At 31.3% G+C, this 19230-nt stretch overlaps 2 protein-coding genes and 2 long non-coding RNA genes across 5 annotated transcripts in view; all 4 read right to left on the minus strand.

Moving 5' to 3' along the window:
* Positions 1-4: 4 nt before the first annotated feature.
* Golgin104 (coiled-coil domain-containing protein 186) lies at positions 5-3164 on the minus strand. Its single transcript, XM_080157538.1, has 2 exons — positions 2448-3164; positions 5-1923 (listed from the first exon to the last, which is right to left on the minus strand). The coding sequence occupies exons 1-2, from the start codon at positions 2829-2831 to the stop codon at positions 547-549; spliced, it is 1761 nt and encodes a 586-aa protein (XP_080013664.1). The 5' UTR covers positions 2832-3164; the 3' UTR covers positions 5-546.
* Positions 3165-5795: 2631 nt separating this feature from the next.
* The window catches only part of LOC145316800 (patched domain-containing protein 3-like), a 28438-nt gene continuing 15003 nt past the window's right edge, over positions 5796-19230 (minus strand). For both annotated transcript variants that reach the window (XM_080157541.1, XM_080157542.1), the window contains exons 9-17: positions 18515-18644; positions 17938-18029; positions 17571-17673; positions 17090-17259; positions 16532-16593; positions 8568-8629; positions 7948-8089; positions 7338-7734; positions 5796-7063 (exon numbers count right to left, since the gene is read on the minus strand). In XM_080157541.1, the coding sequence (XP_080013667.1) occupies positions 6395-7063; positions 7338-7734; positions 7948-8089; positions 8568-8629; positions 16532-16593; positions 17090-17259; positions 17571-17673; positions 17938-18029; positions 18515-18644 (1827 nt within the window). In that variant the 3' untranslated portion in view covers positions 5796-6394. The remainder of the gene's footprint in view (positions 7064-7337; positions 7735-7947; positions 8090-8567; positions 8630-16531; positions 16594-17089; positions 17260-17570; positions 17674-17937; positions 18030-18514; positions 18645-19230) is intronic.
* On the minus strand, positions 9421-9873 carry LOC145316801 (uncharacterized). Its single transcript, XR_013878701.1, has 2 exons — positions 9800-9873; positions 9421-9523 (listed from the first exon to the last, which is right to left on the minus strand). It is a non-coding gene; the product is annotated as an uncharacterized LOC145316801 (long non-coding RNA).
* On the minus strand, positions 15571-16023 carry LOC145316802 (uncharacterized). Its single transcript, XR_013878703.1, has 2 exons — positions 15950-16023; positions 15571-15673 (listed from the first exon to the last, which is right to left on the minus strand). It is a non-coding gene; the product is annotated as an uncharacterized LOC145316802 (long non-coding RNA).

Consider the following 19230-nt stretch of genomic DNA (forward strand, 5'->3'; position numbering starts at 1 on the left):
GATATCTGCAATAAAATACAATTTAGATAGTCATATTTTTATTTAGAATACATTTAAAATTTGTGTACCTATTATTTTAATATTTAAAATGCAACCTATTATCATGACTACAATCAGATCTTCATATTTAGTTTATATTCAATCAGATTTAATGGGTTTCTTAATACTTTAAAATAATTTTCTGTATAGGTATAACATAACAAATGCATAAATCACAAATAATGAATAGGAAATATCACATTGAAATAAAGTGGCTTTTTTAATAATCCATTTTCTGGTTTTTATAAGTTCTTTACTAAAAGGAGAATCAAGAACGAAAAAATTTTATTTGTAAAATCAGCGCATAAAAAACGACAAATGTTAAACTTAAAACAAATTACCTAGTTCTTTATGAATCATAAGTTTAGCTGCCAGAGGTATTGGCAAACATATTTGTTAAACAAAAAAGTCTTTAAAATCTAATTGATTGCACTTAAGGTACTTGTAATTTTTTAACATACAATGTTAAAATATCTATTTCACATTTTGTTATGGAAGAATTTTTTTTCAGCTTTCATCAACTTTATGAACACTTTTTATCTTTTGTATCTCCATCCCAAGTGTGTTTATATTGTCCTTAAGAAATATATTCTTAAGCAAAGTGTCCTCCAAGACAGCCTGCAGCTTCTTGTTCATTTCCAGTGAGAGCTCCAGAGTCATACCTGAATCCTTCACCTTGGATCCGTAGATGCTGGACATGATACCTCCCTGCTGTGTGATAACTCCCTTGTGAATATCACTCTCCTCAGAGATGAGAGCTCCTGGCTGCAAATTCATGGCATAGTGCTGAATTATCTTGTTTTTCTTTTTCACCTCGTTTAAAAGCTGCTCTACATGTTCTTCCAGAAAGTCAACCTTTTCTTGGCGCTTCGCGCACGACTTTTGCAATTTGACAATTTTTTCTATCATGACCTGTGTATCAGGCATGCTGTTTAGATCATGAACATCATGATCTGAATTGGAGTTAAGTGACACCTGACTAGGGGATAGAGGACCTGCCAGCCGTGGACTGCTTAACGGCTTCAGCAGGTGAGGCGATGAATGTGGGTCATGATGGTAATCAGGTCTGTTTAGGGAGGTATTACTGCTTGTTCTTGAGCTGGCGCTGAGTCCAACAGGCGATCCTGATTCACCGCGCGCCTCCTCCAGCCGACGTTTGAGTGCATTTAGCTCTTTTGTAAGCTCTCTCACACGAGCTGCATGCTGCCGCCGCAAAACTTCAACCTCGTTCTTGGCATCAACGCTTTGTTGGTTTGCGCTGCCAAATTCCTGAACTCTGTTGTTCAGCTCAGCTTCCAAAGATTGTTTCTGTGATGTCAACTCTCCAACTTCAAGACTCAGCCTCGTCTCTAGCTCAGTTGTTCGTCGTTGTGACTCGGCCAATGATTTTACTAACCTGGAATGTTCGTCTTCTAATGTTTTTGCCTTACTTTCAAGACTGGAGTACTCGGATTGCAGGGTAACATTTTTATCTGTTAATTTTTGAGTAAAATCTAGGAGGTCGGCCTCCTTTGCTCTACAAGAAGTCATATCAGCTTGCATTTCTTTAGCCTCACTTCTCAACCTTGTTATTTCATTGTCTTTTGTTGTACATTTTTCTACCTCTTTATCCAGTTGCATTTTCACCGATTCTAGTTCAGCACACTTGGAGTACATATCTAGGATTTCAGCTTTCTGTTTCTGGACCATTTCTTTGGATTCCGACAGGCCGGACTGCAGGGACAACCGTTCCTTTTCACCGGACTGTACTTTGACGGATAACTGATTGTTCTCCTCTACAATTGACCTGTATTTTTTTCTAAGGTTTTCCAACTCTTCAGCAGCAACGCTATCAATCATAAGCTTAACCTCTTGCTCCTTCTCGACTCTCTTTATTTCTTTCTCCTTAAAAAAAGAAAAATAATATAATTAATTGTGTACCAAAGCTTTTTTAAAGAAATACAAACTAATAACCCGAGATGTTCGAAAGAGAGCGAATGATTAAAGTAAACAAATATCTAAAACTATTGTTTTGTAGGTATGTATACTAGGTTTTTGAATATCGTTTGAATATACTGATTCATTTTTTAATGAAAATATGTTTAACAAGTTGCCTTCGTTCGTGCATTATTCCATTTTTAAACTATTTTTTTTAAATTTAGATTTTTTGCTTCCCTTCTTTAAATAAAGGATTTGGGCATTTTCAACATAGAAGCGACTTAAATACTGAAGACCTATCTGCATTACCTAAACTTAAGCTATTTACATTATATTGTCAATTTCAGGCGACGGTTGTTTTCGTATGAAGTTAAAATCAACATTAGTATTGCCAGTTCTCCTCCTACCCCTGCTGAAAATACCAAAGTACATTGAATAGGTAGTTAGTTAAAATATTAATACCGAATTTTAACTAAATAGGTAGGTATTACCTTTTCTTTCTGTTTATTGATAAGATCCAGATATTCAGCCTTTACACCCCCCACACTTCCCTGCACCTCGGCTAACTGAGCTAGTGTTCTATCCAAGCTCTCCTTTGTTTCCTTATGAGACTCTATTTCAGCATTCATCTTGGCAGTCATGTTGTTGAGCTTTGTTTCAGTCATCCTACACTCCTCTCTCCACTTCTCTCCCTCTCTCTTGGCAGCTAATGTCTCCTGACCACGGACATCACAGAGTCCTTGCAGTCTTACACGTTCAGTGCTTAAAGTTTTAATTTTATAATTCAGACCTTCCTTATCCTTGTTAGCTTCTAGTAGTTTCTTTTCAGCCACCTCCTTGCCCTTGCGTGCTATGATAATATCTTTTTCTCCCATGGCATATTTAATAACAGCACTCTCTTTTTCTTTGTTGGCATGTTCAAAAGCTTTCCTAAGTTCAGCAAACTTTCTGGACCCTTCCTCCTGGACTTTTGTGAGCTCTTTAGTAGCATTGTCCTTAGTTTCTTGGAGCTTAGCCTCGGTGCTAACAATATTCTCCTCTTTTCTGGTAAGCTCTAGTCGTAGCAACTCTATAACTCGCTTCTGCTCTTCAATACTGTAGTTAACAAAGTATAAATTAGTTTAGCCAAAAAAAATGTGCATAGTCCTAAAAATTGGCAGTCTAGGTATCATTAATTGCATAGAGAAAATTATGAGTTTTTTTTTCAAAAAATAAATCACATTCATCTCGTAAGGAAAGCGAGAAAATGAGTATAGGAATAGATCTCATTAGGTAGTCAATGTAATTTTGAGAGAAAAAAGTTACCATAACGTTTTGAATAGGTGACCATATATGACGATTAAAACAAACTGGGTAAGTAGGTACAATTTATATTTTTCCTGTCTAAAAGTTCCACATTTTGTCTTTCAAGATCCGAAACACTTAGCCCACCACTAGCTTCGTTATTATTATTATTATTAATATTTTCATCCACGTTTGTAATTTCCTCACTTTCACCTAAAATAATGGCTGTCATTTTATTTTCCTCGTCTTTAGACTCCACTTGATCACTACTAGACTCATTGGCAGTGGTTTGCTCATCTTCATTTTCCTTGACGTTGTCATTCTCTGATGTTATATCTTTATTTTCAGGTAATGTTTCACTATTGATAACTACTTCATTTTCAGAGGCATTATTGGTTTGTGTGGCCGGCTCTTTATCCCCTACAGCCCCCGTTTCCTCTATACATTCTTCCATCATTTTCAAGGCATTTCTAATTTTCTGAAATTTAAAATTCTATATTAATACTTTTAACTAGGTAGTACTTAAATTTTGTATGATGATAATTAATATTGTGATACATTTCCTAAAAGCTAACAAATAAATTTAAAGGCTTGTACGGCAAAACGGCTGAACGTACATGTATAACTATAGTTATAACCGGCTTAATAATGCCAACACACAATTAATCTGAATTAGCTAAACTCTAAAAATGTACAATACAATTATAAATCTTGAAAAATAACCTTTTCGCGCATTTAAGTGCGCCGGACGGGATAAGTAACAGTTCTGCGCGCATATACAACATTCAGTTTAAGAGCACAAAAGAGTAATTTAGGTAAATTTTTAAATATAATTAACATGTTCTAAATAAATATATATTAAGTCGAATTTGCATATGAAATAAATTGCCATATGTTTTAACTTTAATATGAAAATTAATGATCCATTTTAAATAAAAACATAAAATTTAAATGACTTTTTCTTAAATAGAATCCTAAAATAATGAAAATATGTATTTGTAACTGTAATTTCAAAAATCATTTATACGTCAAGTTACAATTATTAATGAAAATCTTACAAGTGTTTTAGAGTCACAGTGTATGTGTGTAGTGAACAGCAGAAATAAATATCCTTCCTTGGAGAAAGCCAGACAGACTGACAGACTGACGTACGAGCAGACACACAAACAGCTGATCTTATTTTTACCCATCTTCTTCCACTCACTTACTCCCCCCCTTCCCTCTCTTTTCCTTTTCTACCTGGTGTGGGTTTTTAAATAATATTTCCTTCTTTTTTTCTTCATATTTCTTATCAATGTGTATTGTGTTTGGAATAAAAATAAATGATTTAATGATTTTTTATCTATTTTTAGGGAGATTTTTCTTAATTTTGCTTCACATATAAATATTACATATAATATTACGCCAAATTTTTATGTTCACAAATAAAGTGAAACTCGCAGCATGCTAAACTATAATGATTCTCTCCCTTCCAACCTCTCCCCTCCTATTGGATGAACGAACTGACCTATGTTAGCATTTTTCCTCTTTCATAATATCCACGTATATTCTACATGCATTTGGAGTGGAGCTTTTTAAGTGCTTTAACCAAATATATGACTGTCCTCAGTAGAAAGATTTAATTGTAAGTCAGTTAGGATATCGCTAACCAATGAATCGTATAAGTTCTCCCTTCCAGGGAAGCTTCACCTAGGTCCCGTGATGATATAAGCTTTTTCCATTTTTCAATTCAAATCTTGAAATTTATATATGCTATTTTTCTACCACTTCACTCCTTCAGCTTCAAATATACAGTCACTTGGTACTAGGGGAGAGGGGTAGCAAGTCCTTGACTTCAAGTAATGGTATGCTCGTCTGTGGTGAAAGATCTCACTAATTGCTGGAACGTTATGGATTTCTTAAAAATTTAAAGTTGCAGCTTCGTAGCCCCTGGAAGATTTATCACTGTATTGGAAAAGGATACAACCCATAGGAAAGGTAATGTGATTCTGACAAACAATTCTAAAGGAAAATTTCCCCACAACCCCCTTCCCCTTTTCCTCCCCTTTTTACCCACCCCACTTCAATAACATAAAAAAATATACTTCCACCTTACTTTAAAAGGTTTCATGATTTTTTGTAGAATTGATTGTTAGAATAGCTACCCCTGTGTACAACTGTACCCTACCGAGAGAAATTGCCCAATTAACCGACCATCACACAATTTTCAGGGAAGTTTACTAAGGGACCAAAGAAGGGTGTAGGCAAGTGGCGAAAAGCACTAGGTGGGTGAAAATTCCCATTGTTTCAAAGGTTTTGTTGAATTTTGATTGGTTAGTTAAAGTTAAGTTTCTAAACTTTTCAACCACTAATTGTAAGCTACAGAAGAAGTAATTATGAGTATCATGATTGAGGATGTGATGCATCAATTTATCAACCACTGGCTTATCCCTATAGACTTCTGTAATTTGTATATTATAGAGTAGCAGCCGCATCACCAAATTTTATGTGCAATTCGTTTAAGATTTAAGACATTATAAAGGGATGTGCAACTAGATAAAAAAAAATCAATAATAAACAATTTTTTGTAGTTTATTTCTTACATAATATAAAAATGCATGAATAGCCCAATGTTATACATAAATCAGAAATAAGATTACATAATGGAAGACATATAGTATACAGATGACAATTAACATGGTTACTGACACAAAATTTTAAATATGAAGCCTTTTAAAGTTGGCAATGAATATTATATGTTACAAAAATAATAAATATGATATGCTTAATAATTTTGTAGCTGCCAGAAGGAAAAGAAAACAAAAAATACAGTTTTAATTCCTTATTTTCCAATGTGATTTTTAAAAATGTTTTAAATATACAATTCTAAAAGAATACCTAATATAAATGATATTATATAAGTATTCTATATATTGAAAAGTGAGATTTAAGAAAAATGCATTGTCAATTTTACTATTTTTTTTTTTAACATAATTAGTTGATAAAAAAAATGGCACTTGTAATGCATAAATAAATTTCAAATATGTTATTCTGAGTTTTTGAAATTGCTTTAGCAAATAAGCTATGATTTAAATACAATAAAGGATATCTTTTTTAAAAAGAAAAAAATATTTTTCATCTATTGTCTCTTTGAGCACATTTAAACTCGCCAATATTACAATTTTGAGTGATCAAATGCGTGGTTATCAAAAGCTCCTTTTTCATCAATCTTGGCCTTGAGCACGACCTCCTCCGAGATCTTCTTGACACTGAGAAGAACAGCCGGATCAGGTGAGTCAGAACGCTTGAGTCGTGAACGTGAATCCACCAGGAACTGTAGGAGGAAAGGAAGAAGTATCAGCGCATGAATAACTCCAAGAACAATAACAATAAAGATAATCTTGAAGAAGATAATAAAGCCAGGGCTGGGTGCGAGCACAAGGCCCAGTAAGCCTAATATAGTGGATGCAGCTGCTTGGGAAATAGGCTTGAAAACCGAAACAAGACTTCTATCAACAACATCACTGTCCTTGCTGCTTTTCTTAATATCAATGTAATGATACGCGAAATGAGCGCTGAAATCCACACTGAAGCCAATACACATAACCAAATTAATCAGTGTAATACCATCCAGTGCAATGCCCCAGACTGACATTATTCCAATGGTTCCAATCAAAGTGCTGATGATGCTGATTACCGTGGCAACAGCGGCCAGAAGGTCGGGCAGGAGCAGTAAAGAGATGGCGACAACAATGATGCCAGTGCTGGCGACACATTGGAGGGTCTGGCTGAACACTGTCAGGTATTGGTCAGTGTAAATAAAGTAGCTGTTAAATGCAGTCACCTGAAATAAATAAATTCAGTATTATAATACAAAGTAAAAATTTTATCTTTAAAGAAAAAATTCCAATGAATAATGTTTAATATTAAGTTAGATTGACAATGCCTACGGGAGGCTTAACCTTACCCTCTACCCAATATAACCTAACCTAGCCTAAGGTATAATACAAACACACCATAATGTACCCCCTCCCCCTTATTTTAAATTTTTCAAAAATAAAAGGGAGGTTTTTCGATGCTCGACTAGGCAGATTGTGGGAAACCGCAAATAAACTTACCCCAAATGAACCATCTGTGTGTTGTTTGCAAACACGCCTGATATCAAGCACCAACTTTTCTTCGTCGGAGGTTGACCTAATTTTTTCTCCCTGAACCAGAAACCTACTCGCCACGATCCGTGTGTTATTTTCGTTGAAGGCAACGTCCAACGAAAACGAAGTGTCCCTGTCTTTGTAGTACTCGTACACATCGCGAACAAACTCTGTTTCGCTGGCATACGAATGGCTCTCGTTTAGAAATATTTCCTTGGCCGAGGCGACTGTCTCAAAGTGTTGAAGCCACGATTTGGTTAGGTGATCGCTGATTTTGGGCAGGGCCTCGAGGTCGTGCAGCAAGTTCTGTAAGCGGCGCCTGGTGTTCGGGTCGGTGTAGTTCATCTCTCCTTCAACGATCACACTAAAATTTGTAAAAACTATTTGAATACAAGAATCTTTATAAAAATCTGGGATGCAAAGCTATTTTTATAGGCTAAACGCCAGTCCATGTCTGTCTGTATATTCTGCCTTGTGAAAAATGGGATTTCCATGTGGATTATGGTTTTGTATTTACGTTATAAATCACTTTGTCCATTACTATGTTTGTCCGTTTTTGATATCTTATTGTTTTTACCTGATAGTGAATGCCTTGTCCCTGAACAGTCTGTCCTCCAGGCGAACAAAATCTGTCATTGTGGAATCATAGTTTATCAACTTGGTCTTGTCAAAGTACACCTGGATGTTCATGATTCCGTAGATAGATACAATCATGTAACCTGGAAATTATAAAATTTAACAATTATTGCATTTTTGACCTTAACAAAGAGTTTAAAATGATTATAATTTATGTTTTTAGGTCTTTATCTGGGCAGTAATGTTATGCACTATTGATTTTTATCCCTTCTTTTTGGTTGGGTTAGCTTAGCCTACTCGTTCTGAACCCCCCAAATTTCCACACGTCATTACATTATTGTATCTTTCTTCTATATAAAGCTTTTTCAAAAAGGCATATAGTTTTTACCTTTTCCTCGAATTCAAATTAAAATCTATTTTAGAGATATTTTGCGTATTTTGGCCATTTTTTATTTTTTTTTGTGCTTACTTAGAGTGTTTCAAAATTGATTTCTAGATGTTCAATGTCTACACGAAAGAAAACTTATTTTTTTATTTTTAAAGGGCATAGGTAGGTTTTAATTTAATCTAATCTTGTTATTCCTTATTCTTTTTCTTGTTATGAAATAAAAATGTGCTTACCTATAAAGCAGAAGCAAACAATAACTCTTGCAGATCTGGATCTCAGTATGTACCGCAAAACTCTAAATTAAAATTTATTTATATTAACTAACATTGGGGTTTCTAAGATACATCGGTTTTTAAGCCAATACAATACTTAATTTAATTTTTTAAAGATTAGTTTATGAAAAGTTTTAGTTTTAAAATGTTTTAGTCCTGATGTCTGAGACATTTTTTGGCAATAGGTGCCTTGTTGAGTACAGAAACCCCTTTACCTTCCAATTTAAATTAATTGAAAGTTAGTGGGAGGGGGGGGGGGAGGCTTTTATTATTTATTACTTAGGTAAGGTTATTGTTTTGGGGTTTTTTGAAAAAGAGCTTAAAGATTAAATTGAAATAAACCACGTATTAATATTTGCATCAAATAACTACAAGATTAATTCAACTAATTTATTTACAATATTAAAGTTTTACAAAACATATTAAACATTTAGAAATTATATAAATCACTAGGTAGAAACATTAGGTTTAACAGTCAGACACAGTTTTTCTGAAATATTAATTATATTAATTATAATTACTTAGTGAAGTGAATCAAGCAAATATAGCTTGGTCAGTTTAGACAGATTTATTAACACTTAATTCGCTAAAGGCAAAAGAAATGCTAATAAATATGATAAACAATAACAGATAATAAATAGATTCACTTAAACAATTTTAAATGACTGAAATTAAACATTCAAAACTAAGAAATAAAGATTATTTGCAAGATTTAATTTTGTTACTTAACTTGGCTAAATACTAATGAACTTGATTTAAACCTATACTTGTAACAACAATTAAAATAATACACAAATAACAAAACTATTCTTACCCTAAAATGAGTCCTTCCAGGTGAGAAATAGGTGTGAATGTATCATCTAGATATCCTAACTCAAAGTAAGCTGTAGCTAAAATCAGCAACTACAAAATTGTACCTAAATATCTAGAATTAGTAGCAAAAGATTGAGTATATCAAATACTACTTTTGATATACTCAACCAAAATACATATAAAAGAATCAATGTAATGGTTGAGAAAATGCTTATTAAGATAAAGAAATAAGCTTAAAGTAAAGAATAATCTAAAGTAGTACAATAAAAACTAGTAAAGCTTTTGGATTTCAATCAAATGTCCTGGGGTAAATGAACATTAATCATAAATAATATTTCAAACTAATTTGGGTTCCATGCCTTATAACTAAAAGGACTTACCTAACCAAAGTAGAATGTGATAGCTGATTGCCTCTAATTACTTGTTACCTTGAGGACTTTACATATCAGACTACAATTTTACCTCTAACTACCTGTGCTTTTATAGGAGTTTGAAGATATAGAAACCGGTTTGGAATGTAAACAAAAAATGTACAGCAATATTATCTATTTATTTTATAAAATTTAACATAATTTGCAACGTAATTTTACTATAAAATCTGCATATTTTAAGCTAAAAATAAATTTTAAAACAATAATTTCATATTTTCCCCTTTGATGACGATATGAAATATTTGTAAAAATAAAGTACTTTTTTTTTGTAAAAACTATTATGAAATCAAAACTAAAATGCAACGTTTTTGCAATTAAATAAAGAGTTTGGAATAGTTGATTAAATGTTCAATTTTACTCATGAATATCCTGAAATCTACAAAACACTGGGCAACAGCAGATGAGAAAAATTGAACATGTTTAGCTTATATAAATAGATAATTCCTGGAGTATTGAATTATGGCCAAGACTAAACAGTATCACTTTGATTTGTCTTCTCAAACTCAATTTGTTTTCAATATATTAACTATGTATAAGACAATTATTTAGAGTTTCAAACATTTTAATCAATATTGCATATAAGCATCTTAAATGAATTATTTAACATCAGAAATAAGAACTAATTCTTTAGAGAATAACTCAAAACTCTTAGTTTGAATCTCAATGATAAAGATATTGAAGAATAGTTTTAAAATCAAATGATCAGATAAACTATCAACGCAAGCATCAGATCATTGCTTAAAATCTCAATGTGATCAAAACAATGAAGAATAAATGTAAACAAAATAAAAATCATTTTTGTAAAAATTAAAATTTTGCAAACATTTCTCAAAAATTAGATAAATTAAAAGTGAAATTTGGTATCAGAAATCTCTTAAATAAGATAATGTAAGTATAAATACAAATACTAGAAACATAGATATTGATGGTACTTATACCAAAACAATATTTAAAACAGAATAATCAGAGATAAAGACAAATTATCATGCTCTTGTGAATCAATCTAATGACCAGTAACAAACCTGTATCTACAAATGTTGGTACATCTCAATTCTGTAATACATTGAACATATAAAATACAAAATATCAACACTAAAGGCATTGAATAGATACAATATCAATATATGCGGCTAAAGACCACTAAAAGATTGGCTTACCCTTCACCTTGTTAGTGTTCAGGCTAAAGGCCATAAACATATTTGTTAGTGTTTAGGCTAAAGACCTTTAAAAATTTGTTAGTATTTAGGCTAAAGGCCATTAAAAATTTGTTAGACCAATCTTCTGTACAATACAAATAAGAAAACATAATATACTAAGGATACAAGGAGAATGACCAAACTTTGTAAGATACATCCAATCTTATTTTGAAGAAATTGATTCTCATGGATCTTCAAAAAATTCAAAATATTTTCAATAAATTATCAAAATGTTTTCAAGATAAGCAATAAAAAAAGTCAAGTGACTTGAATACAAAAATCAGAGATGTTTATATTACTTATAATTAAGAATATATAATACAAATAAAGTAATATAATGTACAATTCAAAATACAGAGAGTAACAAAGGATAAATTTAATCAGCTAAAATCTCATTTGACATAAAAAATTTCATTAATAAAGATTAAATGATCTTTAAATGCTTTATGAAAAGATAATTAAACGATCTTGGATGCAGCAAAGTTTGAGTTGCAGCAGCTTTAAAAGAAATGCTTTGCTGAATCTAAAGATAGATTTTACACAATAATATAATGGTTCAACACATGAAGTTTAAAGTGTTCATTTGGTTTTTTCATTAAATCAATTTAATCATTTGCAACACTTTCAGCAAGAGCTTAAACTTTGATAATTACAAAGTTATCAAATACCTTAAGGTGGTGGTTTATCAGTTGGTTCTGGTGTATGATTAATTACCAGTTTTGTACAAGATCCACCAATCATTTCATCAACAGTAACTTGCATAAAATCAACAAAATCAGTTCCCATCTCAATATACCTGAAATCTTCATTAGACTTGTTATTAGCAGGATGAACAAAAATGTAAGCATGATCTCTTTTGCTGTATGAAAGATTGAAGGGAAACATTGTATTGGTCTTCTAATTAACAAAGTTTGTAATAATAAAAAAATATTACTGCTGAATCTTATAGACAAGAATATACTCTTAGGAAATAATTTTCATCATTGGAAAGATTTGGTAATCTAGTAATCAAAATTAAATAAATTGTGCCTTTGTTTAATCAGCATTATCAATTTGCTTTATCAATTCCACCATCAAGATAAAGCATACCACAAGATTTGGTGGTGGGGTATCAGTAGGATGTGGGATTGCCAGAATAGGTATGTAGCATATAATCATCTTGCTAACATGATCAGACTTGGTTTCTGAGATATCTTCATAATCAATAACTGTTACATCATTGGTTTTCTTTTCATTAACATAATTTTCTTCCATTGAAGATATGTTAACAGCAATATCTGTAATTTCATCAACAGGCTCCAAAAGTTTATCAACAGATTTCATAGAATGTGAATTTGATGGTTTGATTTGAACATCTGTTGTAAAATCTGACTCTTCATTGATTAGATAAATAGGATTCTCCTGGAAATAACTATACCAAGAGTTAAAATTGGCAAAATCAGTTTCTTGATCTGTAGATTGGACAGACAAAGTAAATTCATCCTCAATGTTTACTGGATGAATAAGTTTATCAACAACTGTGTTGACCTTCATAATAGCAGCTTCATAATTATCTGCAAATGAAATTTCTAAGATATTAGAATTGTAATCCTTGATAGTAGAGCTTGTAAAAACATGATTAGAATCAGTTTGAAAATCATCAAATTTAATCTTCATTGGAATTAACACAGAATCTTGTAAATCTGTAATATCAATATTTGAACTTATCAAATCCTTTGGTTGAAGAATTTGATTTGTAAGCATTTTCAACAATGGCCTCTGTTCTCGATTATTACCATTTGTTGAAATATCTACAAGAACAGTCCTATAAATATATTCATTCTGTAGGAAATTATTTCTTGATTCAGCAGATTCATTCTCATCAGAATCTTCAGCAGGGTTGACATAAAATAATCTGTTAGCATTGTAATTTGTAAAACTAACAATATGATCAATAACATCACAAGCAGTAGGATGTTTGACTTCATCATCTTGAAGGAAAATAAAATCATTCAGTTCTTCCTTCTGTACATTCATCATGGGATTGTTGCAATAATCTTCTTCTCTTGAAAAATTCTTTTGAGTTTTAGATATATCTTCCTCTTGAATAAAAGATATATCAGTGATGTGGAAATCAAAAAAGTTACAATATTGGTTGCTTCTAATGCAACACTGATTAAGGTTAAAATTAAAAATTGAATTATCAAGAATCAATTGATAATAACCATTTAAATCCTTTCCAAAATAAACATCAGTAGCATCAGAATAACAGGAATCAGAGTCTTGTGCATCACCATCCTCATCTATTCCATAGGAATTATCACCAGACACATTGCTAATACTTGCAGAAACTTTATCATCTGTATCAGTAAGTTTGACATCAATAAGGAGTTTGTATTGGCACTCAAGAAAGCAAAACTTGTTTTCAATTTCAATCAGCTGTTGCTTAATGTCATCATTGGAAACATCAACCACTTCTAGGAATTGAAGAGTTACAGAAATGTTATCAAGAATAGAAATTATATCATTCCTTGATTCAACAAGTTCATTAAAAGGTGAACTCTTATAGCAATCAAGTCTCTTAATTCTTCTTGCCTGACCTAAAAGAAAATCATTACAGTTTTCATTGAACTGTTTTTCCAACCTTGTTATGCAAATCATATGAACACTTGAACTTTGTTGCTGTTGATCAGTATTGTCATTCTCAACAGACTTTGAAACATCAATTGAATCTTCATCAATCAAACTAGTAATACTATCATCTTTACTGTCTTGATCAGTAAAAAATCCTGAATCATTTGTCCATTCTTCATCCTTCTTAGAATCCAAAGGATCCTCATCCAAACTTCCAGGAAAAAAATCAGACGACTTCTCCATAATTAAAGGGTTTACTTTAAAATATTCTTCCCAAGAACTTGTAATTTCATCAGAATCATTTTGAGAACTTGAATCAGCTAACACAGATTTACAGAAGCCAAAACCATTGTCCTTTATGCTTGAAGTATCAGTATCTAAATCAATAAGATTATTGATCATTGTATCATCTAATTTTTCATCAGAACCATCTGTGCTAGATCCATAGCAGCCATCATTAACAGGTTTTAAAATTGCTCCACACAAGTACTTTTTGCTTGAATCTATAATGCTATTAATTTCAGGTTTCATTCCTCCTGGATAGCTTGAACTTGATTCATGACAAATTAAAGGTGTTGGAACTAAACACTCAATACCTGAAGTAAATAAACTAACAAGTGATTCATTGTTAGAAGTTTGATTACAAATATCAATAACTCTTGTATTATCAACATCAATATCTATCAAAGGAACAAGTAAAGAATCCTTTAAATAAGTGTTATCAACATCAGTGTTCATTATGTCCTGATGCATTACTCTTCTTGAAACAATTTGAGTTGTAGGTTTCTTGAACAGATCTTCAAGTACCTCACTTTCCGCAGTAATTTCCTTACTACTAACAGTAAATCCATTGATGATTACATTGTCATCAACAGAAACATATCCACTTTCTTCCATCTTCTTTCTAAGTCCATCAGAGATTTCATTACACAAACAATGTAAATGTCTAATTTCAGATTCCACTGTCAACATTGCATTTACTAAACAATCTGCTAAATTAGAGCAGGAATGGATGAAATTAGCCATTAATGAAAGATTACAACCAATCATAAGCACTTCTTTTCTTTGGCACTCCAATAAAATTGATGGGACAGAATCTGATGAATTAATTTTGTTCTTATACTTTTTGCATTTTATTTTCATGTAGTTCAAAAACTTAAGTTGATCAGCTTGATATAGACTTTGAAGATTTTTAATCGTAAGAAGGTGAACAGTAGAAAATATATTAACATCTTCTACAGATTTTGAACCTGAACTCAAAAGTTTACTTAATATTGAATTATTAGTTGACATCCTAGTTATTTATGTAAATATTATATGCAAGTAAATTTAATTTAATCTTTGAAACAAAAAAAATTCTTTTCCAGGGGTGAATTCATTTTAGGAAAAATGTTTTGGGGTTTTTTGAAAAAGAGCTTAAAGATTAAATTGAAATAAACCACGTATTAATATTTGCATCAAATAACTACAAGATTAATTCAACTAATTTATTTACAATATTAAAGTTTTACAAAACATATTAAACATTTAGAAATTATATAAATCACTAGGTAGAAACATTAGGTTTAACAGTCAGACACAGTTTTTCTGAAATATTAATTATATTAATTATAATTACTTAGTGAAGTGAATCAAGCAAATATAGCTTGGTCAGTTTAGACAGATTTATTAACACTTAATTCGCTAAAGGCAAAAGAAATGCTAATAAATATGATAAACAATAACAGATAATAAATAGATTCACTTAAACAATTTTAAATGACTGAAATTAAACATTCAAAACTAAGAAATAAAGATTATTTGCAAGATTTAATTTTGTTACTTAACTTGGCTAAATACTAATGAACTTGATTTAAACCTATACTTGTAACAACAATTAAAATAATACACAAATAACAAAACTATTCTTACCCTAAAATGAGTCCTTCCAGGTGAGAAATAGGTGTGAATGTATCATCTAGATATCCTAACTCAAAGTAAGCTGTAGCTAAAATCAGCAACTACAAAATTGTACCTAAATATCTAGAATTAGTAGCAAAAGATTGAGTATATCAAATACTACTTTTGATATACTCAACCAAAATACATATAAAAGAATCAATGTAATGGTTGAGAAAATGCTTATTAAGATAAAGAAATAAGCTTAAAGTAAAGAATAATCTAAAGTAGTACAATAAAAACTAGTAAAGCTTTTGGATTTCAATCAAATGTCCTGGGGTAAATGAACATTAATCATAAATAATATTTCAAACTAATTTGGGTTCCATGCCTTATAACTAAAAGGACTTACCTAACCAAAGTAGAATGTGATAGCTGATTGCCTCTAATTACTTGTTACCTTGAGGACTTTACATATCAGACTACAATTTTACCTCTAACTACCTGTGCTTTTATAGGAGTTTGAAGATATAGAAACCGGTTTGGAATGTAAACAAAAAATGTACAGCAATATTATCTATTTATTTTATAAAATTTAACATAATTTGCAACGTAATTTTACTATAAAATCTGCATATTTTAAGCTAAAAATAAATTTTAAAACAATAATTTCATATTTTCCCCTTTGATGACGATATGAAATATTTGTAAAAATAAAGTACTTTTTTTTTGTAAAAACTATTATGAAATCAAAACTAAAATGCAACGTTTTTGCAATTAAATAAAGAGTTTGGAATAGTTGATTAAATGTTCAATTTTACTCATGAATATCCTGAAATCTACAAAACAGTTATATCGATTATTGGTTAGCTGGCATAGGCTTTATAGGGGTAAGGTATGGGGAAAAAAACATTTCCCCTGATTTATTTAAAAATAACAAGAGAAGGGGGTTCAGCGCTCGATAGGAACAGTTTTTAACAAAATACTTGTATACCTGCTAGCCTGTTCAGCCAAATCAATTTTCATCTTTCTCTCCTCTGAATTAGGAACATCAACCTAAAATATTTCAAAGTTGCACAAAAATGTAAATCACTCTTTGACTAATAATTTCAAACCAATGAAAAGAACATAAATACTGTGTAATTAAGAATGACATGTTTCTATAGAATTCTGTTTCAGGATAAACTTACATTTTTAGGAGTTGAGATGCTTCGCTTAAAATATTGAACCTTGTTGTCCTGGGAATCATTATTCCACAAATGATGAGAATAGGATAATTTGTGCATACTATATTTGATGTAAAAAAAAGTACACAATCAGCATGTTTAAGATTAAGCGATTTAGAGTTGCTACGCTTTCTAAATCGGTCCTAATTGTTTCATGAATCACCAATGAAAGTTTGCAACCGATATGACAAATCTAACATGCCTAAATAAATGAAAAGACCTAAACGTTACGTACGGACAAAAGTGAAGACCTTAATTCTAAAAAAGTTAACTTTAAAAAAAGGAACAATTGAAAATCAAATTACTTTAACAAATATATTTAATACCTGATATTCGCCGAATTTGAAGCAGAGGCAACCTTTGTACACATCTCCATTTCCGGTCACCTTTGTTAGGGTTAACCCGGAGCGGCCATCTTTCTCGTGTTCGCCAGACCACGCCAGACACGCGTTGAAGAAGGTGATTTGAAACATGAACAGGAAAACGATGCAGGTGCCTTCAAGGAAATATTTATTATTAGACATTAAATGCATGGTAAAAAAAAACCACAAAAAAAGTAAGAAACCTTACCTCATAAAGGAAAAAGTGGCCTAACTGAAAGTGTCATATGTAAAGTCATAAAAATACGTCTATTATCCATCTTTTTTTTAGGGGTTCCTTTCCACTTCTCCTCTTAACCTTCCTTTTTTATGATGTCACACGTCATTTTCCTCTGTCCCAAAAATGGGATAGAGGGGGGGGGGAGAATGCTAAACCTCTTAGATTAATGTAACTGATGCTAAATATTTCCAATTGAAAAATGTTTACCTGAATAAAGGCAGAATATCTGGACATAAGGATAAGGAGCCATAATAGCTGTGAAGAAACTCAGGGCATCTGTCAGGGATGTTATCAATATAGAGACTCCAGACTAAAGTAAAAAAGTAATTTTAAAAAGTTTTAAAAATAGCAAGTTTCAATATAAATTTTAATTTTAGGATTCTTGTAATCTCTAATTTAAAAAAAATACGACAAGAAACATAAGTAGCGAATACAAAAATATAGATGAAGCTTATTATATAGCAGACCGTATTTAACTGGAGCATTAAAAAACACGTTTAACTCAAAATATTTGAGACAAACGAACATTTTGAATTTTATAGCAGCTTCGCTACAAAAATATAGGTTTTTTTACCTCAGCTAAACAAACGCCCATCCGTTCTGAAACACTTGCTTTTCTGTCAGTATGTTGCCATGAATTTAACACAACAAAAGTGTCATCAAGACCTAAACAAAGCATTTGACTTTAATCTTCTTTTTCTTCTTCAATAAGACATTATGAACAGCAGTGACGAGCACAGTATTTTGTTTTTGGGAGGGGGACTTTTTAAACTTGACACCCCCTTGGCTACAGGAATTGCAACGAGCTTACGAGGTCGTGTAATGGGGCGTAGAGGGATGTATCCACCCCTTTATTTTCGTCATTGGATTCAATATACCTCCTTCGGCATGTCATGGATTATACAGAAGAAAATTAATCTTTTTATTTGTTTGTTGAATCAAATTTTAGAATTTGAGTTTGATGCATAATATATATTAGTAAAAAATAAAGGAGAGTTAAAAGGAGGCCACCCACATAAACAGGTAAGTATTAAATGATAAATAAGGGAAAGGAGAAAGAAACTTCAAAAATATAATATGCAACAAGTCATGACATACAATTACACATTCCTCACTGACTAAGCTGATATAATATATTATTTAAAACTCACCTATACCAATCATGATGAAAATGGCGCCAAAATTAAAATTTGTGAATTCTGCCCCGCAGAGGATGAGTAGACCAAAAGCTGAGAAGGTGGCCATTACTGTTGAAACTACTCCAGCCAATCCAAGCCACGGCTAAGCAAATTTGAAAATATTATGTGAACCATCAATAATTTTTAATTAAGCAATGTATTACGTAGTTTATTAATTGATTTTGATCAAAAGGGTAATAACAGTAATTTAAGGTACATTTTCAGGGATAAATCTATAATGTCAGTTGTATATTGTTTAAACCTAGTAATTGTACCATAATTTATTTATGTGTTCGTTATCTCTCTGTGCTACTTATGAAAATAATTAATCTTGTTCTAGTTAAAATAAATAGTGAAATTTTAGTTGGATCCTTTGCGATTACCATAAGTCAATACGTTTACCTAAAGCTTGGGCTCGAACCCTTCATCTGTATGTAAACATAAATAAAAAATACAAACCTTTTAAATAATAACAGTGACAGAAATAAATAAACAAGACTATGATTTAATAACAAATTAAGCGTTTCATGCTAGGTGTTAAAAAGCAAAAGATTTTAAAAAGTTACATATCACAATTTTTAAATTAAAATTTCTTTTCATTGTATTTAACTAAGAAATAAACTATCAACTTTTACCTACAACTGTTAAATACATTTCTATAAATAATTTAAATTTAAATAAATTAAACA

The sequence above is a fragment of the Acartia tonsa genome, chromosome 4, assembly GCF_053477335.1.
Source record: "Acartia tonsa isolate MP-2025a chromosome 4, ASM5347733v1, whole genome shotgun sequence".
Classification (NCBI taxonomy): Eukaryota; Metazoa; Arthropoda; class Copepoda; order Calanoida; family Acartiidae; genus Acartia; species Acartia tonsa.

Coding starts and splice junctions, on each gene's coding strand:
- Golgin104 (XM_080157538.1), bottom strand. CDS start 2,831: ATGGGAGAAAAAGATATTATCATAGCACGCAAGGGCAAGGAGGTGGCT. Junction 1,924..2,447: donor TCAATAAACAGAAAGAAAAG/GTAATACCTACC, acceptor TCTTTTTTTAAG/GAGAAAGAAATAAAGAGAGT.